General features: G+C 39.9%; 1 protein-coding gene across 1 annotated transcript in view; it reads left to right on the plus strand.

The window, feature by feature from the left end:
• The window catches only part of LOC119746429 (G-protein coupled receptor 54-like), a 39,774-nt gene that overhangs the window by 17,494 nt on the left and 6,884 nt on the right, over positions 1-15,396 (plus strand). The window contains exon 2 of the mRNA XM_038223382.1: positions 11,921-12,773. Coding sequence (XP_038079310.1) covers positions 12,441-12,773 — 333 coding nt within the window. The 5' untranslated portion in view covers positions 11,921-12,440. The remainder of the gene's footprint in view (positions 1-11,920; positions 12,774-15,396) is intronic.

A 15,396-nucleotide genomic window follows, 5' to 3' on the forward strand; every position in this document is an offset into this window, starting at 1 on the left:
TCTTCACTTAGGCATGTGCAATACAACTAAGACGTCCGTATTTTTATAGTCCAAATTTCAAACAAAACCGGCAACCACGATATTTATATGGACGTAAAGTTGCAAAAATGCGCGGTGGGTATTTAGTGTGCGGACATGCACACAAGCGTGGGACGGATAACATGCATGTATATTTTGGTTTTGCAAGTCTGTTTTACTGTAACTAAGTCGTTTCCATATGAACCATTAACAATTTACCACCAATGTCTATGATCGTTTTCAATGACTGAGTCCACTAGTACACGGCTAAATAGATACAGACTCTGCCAAAAAGTGCCACATTCAGAAAACAAATAATTAAAACTGTTTTTGTCTCCAATGAAATTATATACATTCAAGCCTGACTATTTCCCAATCCATTCCATTTGGGTCCATAGATCCATAAATACAATCAATTAAGTGAAAGGGGGTAAATCTTATTTGGGCCACTCTCACAAGCTGAATCTGGGTTAAGCATTGAATAGGCATTGAATAGGTATTGGAGTTGGTGACATCACAGGTGAGAGGGGCCAGAAAAAAACACATTAAACAGTATTAATAATTTGTTTTCTGAATGTTGCCCTTTTTTGGCACGCTCTGTACAAGCTTGTGTTGTGCTGCATGATCTAGTTGCTGAATGTGTGACTGCTAGCATAAAGAATAGCGTAGTTTCATATAAATAGCGTGTAACACGAAAAGGTAATTTATCAAACTTATAGTCTTTTTCTCTTGTAGCCACCACTATAAAGTTGCATTTTCATAGCAATTTATCAAGATTGTTCTCTTTTCGTTTGGGTATCATCTGTTGGTTTTAGTAGTTGTCAAATACATTTATAACCCACAAGATTCAGCTCAATGACTGATACACGACAAAAGGCAATTAATAAGTGTTTTCGATATTTTAATAGCCGACTTACTTTTTCTCCCGCCAATCTCGCTTTCCCGCCAAAATGACGCAGGAAGCCTGTAGCCGATACGTTATTTCCCGCTCATTTGTTTTTCTGGCATCTGTCCGGTTTTATAATTATTTAGACCTGTATGTGGGCGAGAGCCGTTCTTGGCCTACCTCGCCCCCGCCTGTAGCTCTCCCCAACCCCATCATTAATTCTGAGTCATGGTTGTCATGAAACTGCCGCAGCCATAAGACGAGCTAGGTCAATGTAATTTTAATAACATTTTTTATTTCCAATATAAAACACATACTGCGTGATTAACGAACCCATGCAATGTATTTTTTTAGGCAGTCCTTGTTAATGCACCTTTGTGTCCCATATAACCTAATTTTAATTTTTCATTTTGCCATTTTTAAGGGTATTTTATTCCTTTTCGGTTTTTATGCTAATCCAAATTTGCATATTCATGGGCAAAAGTGTGAGGCAAATTCAGCCAGACACCTCCATGTTACAGCTATTTCAGCATCAAAGGTGGCCAGATATTTTGGATATTTTGCTGTCATCAATTTTCTTTTCTTTGGTGATTCGTTGTTGTTTCACAGAAACAGCAGCCTCATTTGTCAGGAAAAGCATGCACATATAAAAATATTTTAAGAGGAGTAGAAAAGTTGCACGAAATATGTTCCAAAGTAATTTTTTTGACTAGTTAACAAAAATACACTGAAAATAAAGTTGGGCAAACTGATTGGTATATTTTGTCAACTGTTGGTCAACATATCAGCTGCCGACACTCCTGGGGACAAATTCTTTGCAGAAGTAAGTCATTTTTACCCGTATTAACCAACAATGGAGGTAATTTCAGACACTTTGTTGGCAAATAATAACATTTCCCAAGAGTGTTTTACCTTTTTCATGTAGAGTGTACAACAAAGGTAGATGTCGAATTAGCATCATATCCAAATAAGCACAGCAATTGAGTTGAGATCAGCGTATGGATTATAGGCAAAGAACGAGATAAGACAAAAGGGTACAGAAAAGAGGCCCAACAAAATACGACAAAATGGATCAAGAAAACAACATACACAAAAAAGAATAATCAATGAGGAATTACTCAAATGAATAACATCAACGATAAAAACAGTTTTAATTTATGTTTTAAGATGCAGAGTAAGGGAGGTGGTACGATGTGTTTTCAGTTCTTCCTCAGGGCTCCCGCAAACCATCAGATCCACCCCTCCCCCTTCCCCGCCTCTTTGATCTGAGTTCACTTCAGTACCTTTTCCGCCTGTAGCTCCCAAAAGCCCTCTTGTGTCAATATTTTCCCCTCTGGTGGCAGCACGCCACTATATTGTTTATCTGTTCCCACAAGATTGTCCATTACATCCTCGGTCAATATTTGAGAAGGAATGTACCAATTTTGTCTTGCGCCATGTAATAATTATCTGTTTACGAACGAATTCAAAGAAGGAAAAGGGTCGTTTATTAAAATCCAGGATTCTTGGTGTACATTCTAAGTCGATCTTGATAACAAATCAATGGATACGCCGAATGTCAACAAACCTAGCATACCTTTGTCAACTAAGCTATCAAATAATTATTTGAATACCTTCTTTAACAGAGATAATGACAAAATTCTTGTTTTGATGTTGGCAAATATCGTAGTTAGTTTCTAATTATGAGTTATGGTTAAACATAACCACATCAACGATGAACTTTGAGAATTAAGAAGGTAAGTTCACCCAACATGTCGGCCTAAAACAGTAATAGACGAGGTTTTTCGAGCCCTATTGGGATGTCCATAACCAAAAGTAACATCCATATGGTTCGAAATATCAGGATGCAAATCACTACGTCTAAATGTCTGAATTAAGTTGCAGACAAACAAAATCATACGCCTTCGTTAAATTGAGTTTGCAAGCAATGTGTAAATGTCGTACGGAATTAGGGGCTGAATGCAGCTCCAGATGTGACGTCACGCAAAGAACTGCACACAACGCACAGAGAGCTTGATTCCTTACGTAAAACGTTTGTTGCTTTCAAGGTGTGTTCTTATTTTGCAGTCCAGGTGGCCAGACTGGTGTTTTGACCGTCACTGACTGACTGACTCACTGACTGACTGTCACTTGTCGGCTGGGCAGTGCTATCATATAGGGTAACCAGTAATGCCAATGAATGGAGTTAACCTGGCCCATTGTGTAGCCAGAATGCATGAAAAAAACTCAATCGAACAGAACTGTGTGTGTTGCGGGACCAGTTTTACTATAGGTTTGCCTGGTTGCATTCAGTCCTCATTGGTTGAGTCTAAGTGCAAATTTCCAAATCTGTTCTTGGCCACAAACTTCACCATTATTTTGATGCCAAATCAAGCCTTCACCACGACAGGCCTATAACCGAATTAATTCATTGATATGAATTAGCCCTGCGCGTATAACGGCTCTAGCGGTTTGAGCTTCCCTTAGGGCTTCCGTGTAATGCATCTTTTATAAAATAATCGCACGTCGTCTTGGATAACGGATGTTGCATTACCATTTCTACCGTCATGCTATATTGAGTTTTGAAGTATCAATCTCGACGCTTCCGAGAGGGAGGGGGTGTTGTTGGTACAACATTTTCTTTATTTGTTTAGCGAGGTTTTGTGACAGTTTTTTTGTCTCAACAGTGCTGCAGTTTGTTTTTATAAATTGTGTTTCATCTAATTACCATAATATAAAGATAGCCATACAATAACACAATTGCTTCAAACCAACTATATATCGAGAGAAACAAAACCTATTTTCCCCACTAATGTCTCAGTGCCCTTATATGCTAATCATTTCCATTGATGGGGGAATACTCTGCAGTGAGAAATCCATGTACAAACCCTGGAAACACCATTTGACTCTTGGGGCGCATACAAACTCCTAAATGAACGCAAAGTACATGCCCGTAGTTTAGGACCCTTAGATCCTTCCGTTACTTTGCATTCAATTCACACTTCAAATAGTTTCTTTGTTCTTTCTGTTCTTTTCTGGAGATGGGAGGGAGCTAGAGGTGGCGTAGCCCAGTATAAATACAAACACCCCAACAAACCAACAAACAAACAAACACCCCAACAAACAAACCAATAAACACCCCCCCAACCAACAAACAAACAAGCACCCCAACAAACAAACAAACAAGCAACAGACAAACAAAATAAAAACGTAATAACGCAATTGGAATCATTCACAAACTACATATTCGCATTTTGTCTTGCTACACAAATGTGAATTCTCAGATTCACGTAAGTTTCCAGTGTCACAACTTACTTTTTCGGGGGGGGGGGCTACTGGCAACGTAGAAGATGGATCAGTTGTTCCCCCCCCCCCTTCTCAATAACCCGAGTTATTCATTGACCTAAAGGGCTGGAATCCAATTTGTCAGCCGCTGACAAAAATCGAACTTATATATATATATATATATAGAGCAAGAGGAAAAAAACGCACCAACAAGTGACCAAGCTTGCTTCTCCCTCCCTTTCCGCCAGGCCTAAATTTTCGAGGTACAGAGCGACCACCCAAGCCTCGTAATTACCGCGTAACGATCGCTGTCGCCCGCGCCAAATGGGTAAAACACGAGAACATTGCCGGGTCTCTGGCTAACACCGGCATTTGGGGGCATTAGATGGGGGACCTAGCGACGCACGAATCCCCTCTCCGTGTACTTTATCAAACTGCGTCCGTATACCGATCTCGACCCAGACTCTAAAATGACGAATTGATATGCCGGCAGGGGCCTCTTATAATTCCATTTGTTACGTAGCTCGACGTGTTCTTGGGCCATTTTTAGACCTCACTATCCACATGGGCATCTTCGTATAATTGCGTCATTTCCTTTTTTGTAATGGATCAAAATCAGGATAAGTTTCAATCTACAAAGTTCAACATCATTCACCACATTGCGACAGTATTTTCCCCACTGCCTAAATCCAGTAATGCCTCACCAGTTTTACCAAAAGTCAAACCTATTTCAAAAGTTGCATGTGGATGGTTTTTTAAATCTCATTTTCTTTGTACTTGATTTTTTTTTTTATAAACGGTAATATGTAGGTCGCATGTTCAAACCCCACTCGAGTCAAATTCTTTGTTCAAAGAGAAGAAACATTTCTTTGGTAATAACAAGAATGCCAACACTTCACGCGGATATACGAAAACAGAATAATACAAGGCAGTTAAAGCCGTTTCACTTAAGACGACGTAAATATTTAGTTGTTCTTATATTATACTTGTTCTCATAAAGTCTGCAATTTTATAGGAACTTAATAAAATACAAAAAAAATTAACATTAACAATGTTTTTCTACTTATTTTTCTTTTTTTAAATAAAAACAAAATGACATTTCGGACCTTTTTCAACATCTTGTCACACGGGCGCCTACATTTTGCACAATGTAGACGTCAGTTGATTCAATAACGTGTTTTTCTAAACTTAATCTGCCCTGCGAGGCTGCATCCAGAACTTTCTTTCCCTAACAAGGCATTGTAGTTATGTTTGCTGGATATTTCATTCAAATAATGAAGAGAAAACCAATTTATATTGGCATCGCTTGCAAATACGAAAGCAGTGACAACATCGATAAGGCCATAGAAAGACTTCAACCAGACTCGACGAACAGTCTGTCCTGTGCAAATCAATGCTCAGATATTCATTTACTCCAAAGGGTTTTTATAAACAACCATTTTATGCCTACCTATCACCTTTCCAACGGGCCACAAAAGAAGTTTATTTTTGGATTGATAACAGAGGCGCAATAACCGTGGTTTTTCAATTTTTTTTTATTGAAATCAATATTCGTAGAAAATGGTGCTGATAAAATGAAACTATAAGAAAAAATGCCTCGTTTCATATTGTGCTCACAGCTGACAAGGGAGGAGACAAGATACCCTTCCACGACCATTTGGGAGTCGCAAAAATAACAAAACCTGCTCGGAAATGATGGAGCAAGACAATAAGATAATATTATGATTGGGGAAATCTCCGCCTCATGAGCTGTCACCGGGGGAAGAGGATGAGACTGGTGGGTAAAATGGTCATTTTTTTCTCCCCATAATGTGCTGAAGGTTACACCGTAAGTCTGTACACACAGCTTTTATTGGTTTGTTCAGTATTATGTCTCATCAAGAGCCTTACATGTAATTGTCCAAAAAAAATGGCGCGGTTATGTGTGTTGCCTGGGCACAGGAGGTTAGATTTGATGTTATTGCACTTTTACCCCGCCTTGTTCGAAATCGGATCCGATATGGAGGTTCCTGACCGGTTATCTGACTTCAATTTATTAATCATCAACTCAGACATATCAATGACTGTTTTCACAGGTCTTTGAATTCCTGTGAGGATTTATTATTTTAATCATTATCGGTTTCATTACTCTGTGAGAATGCAAATAATACTCCCTTGGCTGTGAAAAACGAGACATGTCCCGTGTGCTCTGAAAAACCGAATCTTAACTGAATTAACCCTAATATAGCCAGGTTTGTTTTAATCTAAGGTTTCAAAACCGGGAAGCGGATTTCACACCACCGTACGTGGAGGTCTTGCCCGTGCATTGTAATGTCAAGTTTTCATTGAAATGAAGTGTCCATTGGGGAAAGCGTGACAATGATATTGGAAAAAAGGAAGGGGTTTGAATTTCCTTACTGTCTCTGCACTGAAAAATTGTCTAGGTTAATTTTACCCTAGCATGTGTGAAAATTGCAACTACGCAAAATTGGGTTGTCCTTTACCACATTGTTTTGGTTAGAATTTCTGTTGAATTCAACCGAAACGTGTGGTCGTAGCAGACTAAATTTTATTTGGTCCTGTATGACCACAACTTTTGGTTGAATGTAACAGAAATTCTAACCCAAACAATTGGGTAACAGCCTAATTTTGGGTAGTTGCAGTTTTCAATCTTCCTTGGGTAAAAAAACCCCACGTATTTTCCAGTGTGTATGGGCTCAAGCAGAACACAGGCTTCATGTGAATCTCGGCCACTTCACAAATTGATGGTTTTTTATTTCCTCGTCTGATACGATTCCCCAACCTGAGCATTTTTGACACACTTTCCATTAACATAAATCATCCTTGGGCTCACCTGTTATGAAGATGCTGAGTCGGACAATCACGGCGATGTATCCGACCAAATAGATGATGCATCAGCAATTCTATAGAAATTTTACGATGCTTATACGCACGATTTGTGACGATATCCACTCCCAACCTCTTTTGACGCATTCTTCTCCATTAAAAAAAGGTATCAATAAAAATAAATCGACCGACATTTAAATGTCACATAAGTTAAAGAAAGCTCACAAAAGACCACTTAAAATAATTTCCTGATGCAAATGGGGCTTACATGATGAAGGCTGGCCCTGCAAAAACTGCAAAAACAAAAACAAAAAACCCTGGTATATATAATTAGGAAAAGAAATGTGTAGGTTGGAAGTATCAAATTGTACGTGCGTCGAGATGTATTACTATTCCAATGAATAAATAGAAGTAGGAGTAATCAACTAAGCTCACTAACAACCATAAACGGTGTTCAGTGGACTACCCATGCCCTCTGCCCTCTGACCTTTGTGAGTCAAATTTGATTACCATCCCATGGTTGCAGGCTTGTATAGACTGTCATAGATCTCAGTGATAATTGCGCGGACTTCCCAAAATTATTTTAAAATACTCACAATTCCCCAAGGTGTTTGAGACTCACATCAAATTATTCCATCATCCTTTACTTTTAGTTCATTTTTTTGGCGATGAACTAATGACTAATTTGAGAAAATTCCATCCAAAGGTGATCACCCCTATGATGCCTGAAGCTCATCGCCATTTTGAAAACGGACGCCTATACGCTCCATTGAAAAAAATAGAGGACCTTATTTCATCCAAATTTCACACTAATACGAGCTTGCAGTTCTCTGCACGGTTTCCTTACTTCCTTCTTTCTTTTTTTTAACAAATCCTCAAGTTCACGACCCTCAAAATGCTTAATACCTGAGACATTGAGGGCATGCAAATCGTGATTTGGCCGGCGTAGGCAATTTCGGGCCTATTTTCAGGTCTGCACCCTTGATGCGTTGCCCTTCTTGAATTTTTCTGATTACACAGCCATGCTGTATTACGCGATTCGGAGTAGGCCCTGTGCGCTTAGCAACGTTTAAGTGAGACGTCCAGTACCGATACGTTGTTCCCATTTGGAATGGCAACAGTGACACCAGACCATTCCAGAGCTTTTGCTGGATGGTTAGAGGCTTCGAATCACGTTATATAGATGACATTCGGCAGGCACCTTTGAGGTGTGTTATATGTCCGATTCATTTACAATGCAAGCACAAGAGGTCTCGTGCGTATCACTGTGGAACAAAAGCACACACCTTAAAGCATGGCGGCAGTGCAAACGGTCTATAGGCGCGGGCGGGATCACGTCTTCCGCTGAAAAAAGATATATTCAAATGCACCTCAATTTTTCATATGTTGCCATGTGATACCATTCAGCACTGTAGACTTAAGAACCGTAGGTCTGGGAGCTAGATAAGCCAATGCAAAAGAAATGTAAGCGTTTTAATTGTATTTAAATAAATGTAAGGATCCTAGAAAATACTTGGTGATTACTCGCCATGTTAGCTTCGTCAGTGCTGTAAACACCTTAGGTTTTGAGATCCCCCCAAACTTTTACAGATTTCCTCCCAAACTGTTACAATTTTTTCCCATCGCCTCAAGCGCGTACGAAGGTTTAGTAACACATCCTGTGGCAACTCCAGATGACGTTGTACGATACCCTCTGACCTCGTGACTTTTAACCTCTTGTCTGATAATCTGAGGTGATAATTGTATTTTTAAGAACCCGCAGGTTTGGTGTGTGCACTGCACTGTGCGTTTATGGCGCATTTTGCCGAGCTGGTCGCAAGGGTGTATTACCAACGCCCGGCTTCACAACCCGCAAGTAACGGAGAGGATACGATCTCGCGCGATTGTACGATATTGTTCCTTAAAAAAAGAAACAAAGAACCAAGTCATATATCGTGAATAATGAAGCTCGTGATTGCGTGCCTAGAAAGTTTGCAGGGTCAACATGATAAGAACTTTTACAAACTTCTTTGGGGAAAAAAAAACACATTGACAGCAGTCAGAATTGTATTGATATTTTGTGAAACGCTCTTCTATTGTACAACTATGGGAAAATCGAAATGACCCCGATTTCAAGTAAAAATCATCTGGTATCTGAGGCAAAGCACTTGAGTTGTTTGGGTACTAGGCGAAAACATTTAATTTATGCATTACTCTTTTTTTTTCTCTCTTCCTTTAACGTCTGAAATACATTCTGTTAAATCTACTTCTCCTAATCTTGTTTTCTAATTGTTTTCGGGTCGTCGTTGCATGGTGTTTTGGATTGTTTTGAGAGCAAAGATGAAGCCAATCGTTTAATTTTGATAGTAGGAAAGCAAAATGTCCCCATTGAGGCACGGGCACGACAACACCTTTTCTTGTTACCTATCTGGCAAGATTTCAAATGATTATTTTAGCTCCCCCCCCCCCCGTTTATTGACGTGAAATTACGCATTTGGCAATGAAGCTTCATCAGGGAGTTGTCATGGCAACCGTTTCCAGTCCGCTCTGTCATTTGAGGTCATTTTACACGATGTGCACCAGCGGAACGTGACTAATCAATACTCTCGGTACATTCGCTCACTTAGTGCATTCATGTACATGTAGTACATAACAGTCACTCCAGGGATGTCGTTGAGTGCATCACAAGTCCTTGCAAGTCCCTGTATGTCCATCATCACCAGTCCTGTAGTCCCAATTCGAATCACAAGCTATTCGAAGTGAGCTCTGACAAAGGAATAACTTTGTTATAGTTCAGTTGTGATGTAATTGTGATGGACACGACTACATCCATTTACCATATAAAAACAACATACAAACATAAAAAAAACAACCCCAAATTATTAGGAAATATCTAGTGAATGACAGTCGAAAGCACCCTTTAAAGTCATGGCGGCTGGTGTGCTGTCCTTTTCAGGAAAAGTGGTATTTTTGTATTAATTTCCAACGCTGGTCGGCCGACCAGCGTTGGGAAAAAAACTGGCTTTTTTCAAATACTGCCACTAATTTACCATATTTAATTAGACCGCATTTTGTTTGCAATTGATTACACACCTATGAACGGGTACAAGCTAGATTTGTTCCCTGGTCTTACAATTACCCGACGTCTATACATTGCTCCGTTTTTATCTTAAGTGGAGTCAAAGAACCAGACTACAGGAACATCATTGTTTTTCTTGGTTTTTCCAGCATCTACGAACAAAACACTTCAAACAATAACAGTGTAACAATATTTGCTGTAAAATACTATGCCTAAAATCCATCCGTTTCTTAAAATCACAGAAAAGCAAAGGTTGTATATTCCCTTTAAATCAGCAATCTTAAATCTTTTTTTTTCTCTTCAATCTGGTCCTCATAAAATAAGTTTCTGTGTGGCCAGTTTGCCAAACATTCTGTATAAGCCCCATCACAGTTTCCCCCACTGACATTACACAGACAGAGACAGAATATATCAAGACAATCTACCCAGCCTTGAATGCACGGCGACTGTTTTTAACTGATATCTCCTTGTGTTTCAACCCAGATCTAAATCTACAGGGGGGTTCTTTTATACCAATTAAAATGATACAATCTGTACTCCCCGTGCTACTTCTTGAAGATCAGAGATGCTGTACTTTATTTTACAAGAAATCATAGGATATTTTAACGTAATCGTTTTAAGGTTTCGAGTGTCAGTGCAAATGGCGACGTCTGCCCGTGTGGACTTCTCGAGTATTCGCAGTCAACAGCCCATTCAAACAAACTGGGAGCGCGCCAAAGCCACTGTAAAGGAAACGGGATTTAAGAGTGAAAGACAATGCTTTCCCAACCAAACGGTCGTTTACTTTTCTTCCCAATGAAAATCATGTCACGGTCGTAAAACGTTAGAAGCCAGAAAACAACTGTGTTCTTAGAAAAGGGTCGTTTGCTACGAAAGAAATGAGTACACTAATTTGCGTCTCCAAGATTAAATATTTGTTGTATGATTGGAAAAATTAAACAAATTTGGGTTTTTTGTTTTAAAAACTGTAACAATAAGTTGGACTCGTAGATTCTTTTTCGTTAGAAAAAAACATAACTTTCCTATTAACAAAAAAAAGCTAAGAGAATTTCCACATATTTTTACAAATCATTACTCGTTTTGTTTACACATTCATGACGACTCATAGCATTGTCACAATATACAATCACCTATACAAGATATAAGGCCAAACCCCAACTCGAAAAGTATTTTTAATTCGCAGTAATTATAAATCTACAGATGTCAAAGGAGCTTTACAATGAAGTGTTGAACGTTCGACCTCGCCTTAAGCATTTTTTAAGGAAAACTTGAAAATTCCAGTGATTAATGAAATACATTGTGTGCATATTTGGTGTAAGCCTATCTGCTGGCACGAACTACGGAAGAGTTGTGTGTTTAACTGTCAATCAATGCACATGTAATGTGAATTTTTTTTCTCGGAGATAATTTCAAAAACACATCCATCCTCTTAAAAAGTCAATCGACAAAATGATTTGTACACTCGCAAGTAATGCCTGGACACACAAGTTGGGAACGACAAGGCAAACACGTCATATTGAAATGTTCGTGCCGCCGGCTTTTTCCCGCCGCGAGTTGTTGGTCGAGTGAAATGGACTGTACAGACAGACACGAGACTGCGCGCGGGACGCGGCAAGTAACCAATCAGCGGCCGCGCTGCAAGTCACGCGCACGCAGACCCATCTGCACGCACATTATTTGGCCAGCCGGCCATTCCGCGCCCGATTGGCATCAACAGCACGTGACAGGCAGTGGATGCCGACGTCGAGCATTGCTCAATATTTGCTCCCCCACTTGTCGAATTTGGCCATTTCCGCTGTTTTCCAGCTTCTAAAGTTTCTCAAGACATATCTCCTTTTTCTTTCTCCTTTATTGCCTCCACGTTGCAGGTTGGCGGTGCATCCAAAGACCACCCATGCGGAATATCCTTCGTGATCGCGTGTAAGCGATTGGATTTGTGAGCTCAGTCAGTCTTTTAACGGTGAAAAGGCTACAAACGATCAGTTGGGATTTGAACGATTAGAACCTCTCTACCTATCAAACTAGCTGACTGTACCGGAGGAGAGCCCAGCTCTGTGCGTCAAGCGAAAACTAATGCTTCATAGATTGGGAGATAGTGTTGGCGACGACCGGGTGAGACTTACCAGCTCAGCTCAAACAACACGAGGGTTGCGTGTGCACGGTTAGTTCCTCCCTTGTCATCCCGGCTTGAAGGCACGACTAAGTGAGTGTCTCCCCTCATTAGGAACCGCACACTCCTGTATAAGTGTTGCTCTGCTGGTTTGCGGACGCCAAGGAACATCACCAAACCTTCGTTGCCCTGTCTTAATTGTCGTCATACCTGCTATAGACTACTAGACTGAAATAATCACCAGAACGACTTCCAACCCTCGGGCATTTGCATGCAAAATGGCGGATGTAGAGTTACAAATGGACAGTTTCTACTATTACTACCCCAATACGACCTATCCCGAGCCTCATCCGGGGCCAGCAGGTGTGATTGTCCCCGTCACCCTCGCCATTATCACCATCCTGGCCCTGTGGGGAAACTCCTTGGTCATCTTCATTGTCCTACGCTACCGCAACATGCGCAGCAGTGTCACCAACTTCTACATCATGAATGTCGCCATCAGCGACATTGTCTTTGTCGTGGTCTGTGCCCCACTGACGTCGGTCCTGTTTGCCACCACTCATTGGCCCTTCGGGGAATTCTTCTGCAAGCTGAACGCCTACGTCCAATGTGTGAGTAGGCCTTGCAATTTTTTCATCAATTGTCGTTTTGTAATTGTAATTGTCGTTTTGTCACTGTTATAAGAGAAGTCAGTCCAGGTTCATGCATCATATCAAAATGTTTTCGATGTTAGCAAAGTTTCTTTTCCCCCAAGCTCATATTTAAAAATGGGTTTGGTAATGGCCAAACATAATTGATCCCACCTGTTGCACACTATACCATTTAATAGGTATTCAATTGACACTCGGACTTGCTTTGATACAAAGCCACTTTATATGCATTGTTGTCACTCAAGTCGACATGAAATCACGCAATTATACACATTGTCCCTAAATAATATGCATTTCACGTTTGTCGTCACATTAGCTTCCCATATCTCTTCTCAGAGAGGTTGTGTCTAGAGGACGTGCGTGATTGCGTGAACCCTTCACGGTAGTACGCAACTAAGTGTGATGAATGTTTGTCTTAGCTATCTTGTATAACTTTGGATTATGGAGGAGAATGTTTCCTATCTTGTAAAATATGTTGGTGGCCCATTTGTATTCCCTTGTATAGTGTTCTATATACATGTACCAACATCTCCTACTTTACCGAGCCCCCTATCAACTTCTCGCTCACTTCATCTTTCTGATAGAGTTATATAGGGACACTGAGGAAATACCCGACGACTGTTTCACCTGCACGGCTATATTTCAGGGAGCAATGCTTTGTTCCACCAGCATGACCATAAATGAGACATGTTGCTTGTTTGGGGGTTTCTAGATTAAAGCCGTGTCCGAATAACTTGGCTTCGGCTTGAAATTACACACATACAAATATTGACTGCGTCGAGTGGTGTAGTAAAACTAGCCTCCCGAGGTGGTCCATGAAGCATTCTATTTTTACCGAGGCGAAGCCCAGGGAAATATAATGCTCCATGGATCACCGAGGGATGATAGTTTTACTACACCACGAGATAAAGCAGTCAATGTTTGTTTTATTACACCTCTCCCACAGATTCTGCTTGATTTTAAGCGATAATTGATTAATTTAATCTGATATTTACTTCTCTTTGAATACGAAATTTGTTGAAAATTAACTTTCACGTTTTCTAACTACCCCTTCACGAAATGTTTGATCCCAGCTCTAAAGTGCCCTCGCTTGGAAACAATACGCGCACCGCGCTACACCGCCCCCATGCATTTTGCACACAGTGGGTATAGTACTTTGGTTGCTACGGGTATAGTACCCTAGTTGCTATGGGTAAAGTACTTTTACTTTAGCCATGCACTGAAATATAGCCTAAATAGAAAGTACCATGTGACTCGCTCTCGGCCAATCAAGACACAAAATCTGTGGGTGAGGTGTTATAACAGTGGCTGCATGCAGCCACTTCCATAGGCGCGTGTGTATGTTCAAGCCGTAGCCAAGTCATTCGGACGCAGCCATAATAATACAAAAATCCAGCTAAGATGGCGACCATGTTGGCCAGCTTTTTGGAAGTAAGCACGGGGCGCTATAACAATGGCGTTGTGTGGCTTCCTACAGTAGACATATCATGCTTAATTACTACAATTACAAATTATAAAAATGACAAATTTTAGTAAAATGTAAACGTAATAAGTCAATATCCGTCTATTCACGTATGTACTTTCCAAATCCACCCCCACAAAAATTGTAATAATTGCTGAAAAGTATAGTTTACTGAAAAGAAACACAAATCTTCAAAACTTTAGACAAAATTAATGAAACCCCAACAGTTTTCCTTATTTAATTTTGTCAGCTGATGTTCTTTAAATATAGGTTGTGCACCCAAAGGGTATTTAGTTTTTCACAAAAATCACACAAACAGGCGATTGTTTAATGTTGCAATGGCTTCTGTAAGGGTCTTTGACACTCAACAAAAATTGACGAATATCGTCACAATGGCAGCTGGCCTGGTTTCGTCAGCACGGACGATGCATTTGTACCGCTTGTGTGAATTTAACATGTCTGTTTATCGTGTGAACACCAGTTTGAATGTGAGTGAGCCAATTTGCAGCGGTGCTTTCCAATTCCAATTAAGCATTATTGCAGTTTTATGGGTAATAAAAAACATAATGGGCAATTCCATGAGAATAGGGGCATGGCTGGAAAGTGGAAAATTTAATGAGATCTTCAGAACTACAAGCATCACAACCTCAATGTGGTATCAAATTAAAGGGGACAATAAGAACTTTCATTTGAGTGGTGTGCCAGAGAGATCAGATATGGTTTGGCCTAAGTGTTTTTTTTTTACAAAAAAAACACCGTTTGGGGGGAGCTTACATTTCAATTAAGGATTTTAGAGTCTTTGGTTTTCATTTGGAAAGAAAGTTTCATATTTTATGCCAATATTTCTTTTGAGAGATTATTATGTTCTTGTGAACATGTTTTATTTGGTACCAAAGAGTTTTTGAGTTACCAAAAGTTCATCGGTTTTTTTTTTAATAATTGAAATGGTGGCATATGACTTACACCCTAATAATGTAAGGGCACTGAACAGATTTTTCCAACAGTTCACAGTATGATGAAACTTTCAAACGTAAGACACTTAATTTTTGTCCATTTCCATTTCATGTAATGTGAATTACCGGTAAAACACACCTTTTGCAAACCAACTGAAGTATAGTTTGC

The sequence above is a fragment of the Patiria miniata genome, unplaced genomic scaffold (genome assembly GCF_015706575.1).
Source record: "Patiria miniata isolate m_02_andy unplaced genomic scaffold, ASM1570657v1 HiC_scaffold_7, whole genome shotgun sequence".
In the NCBI taxonomy this organism is placed as follows: Eukaryota; Metazoa; Echinodermata; class Asteroidea; order Valvatida; family Asterinidae; genus Patiria; species Patiria miniata.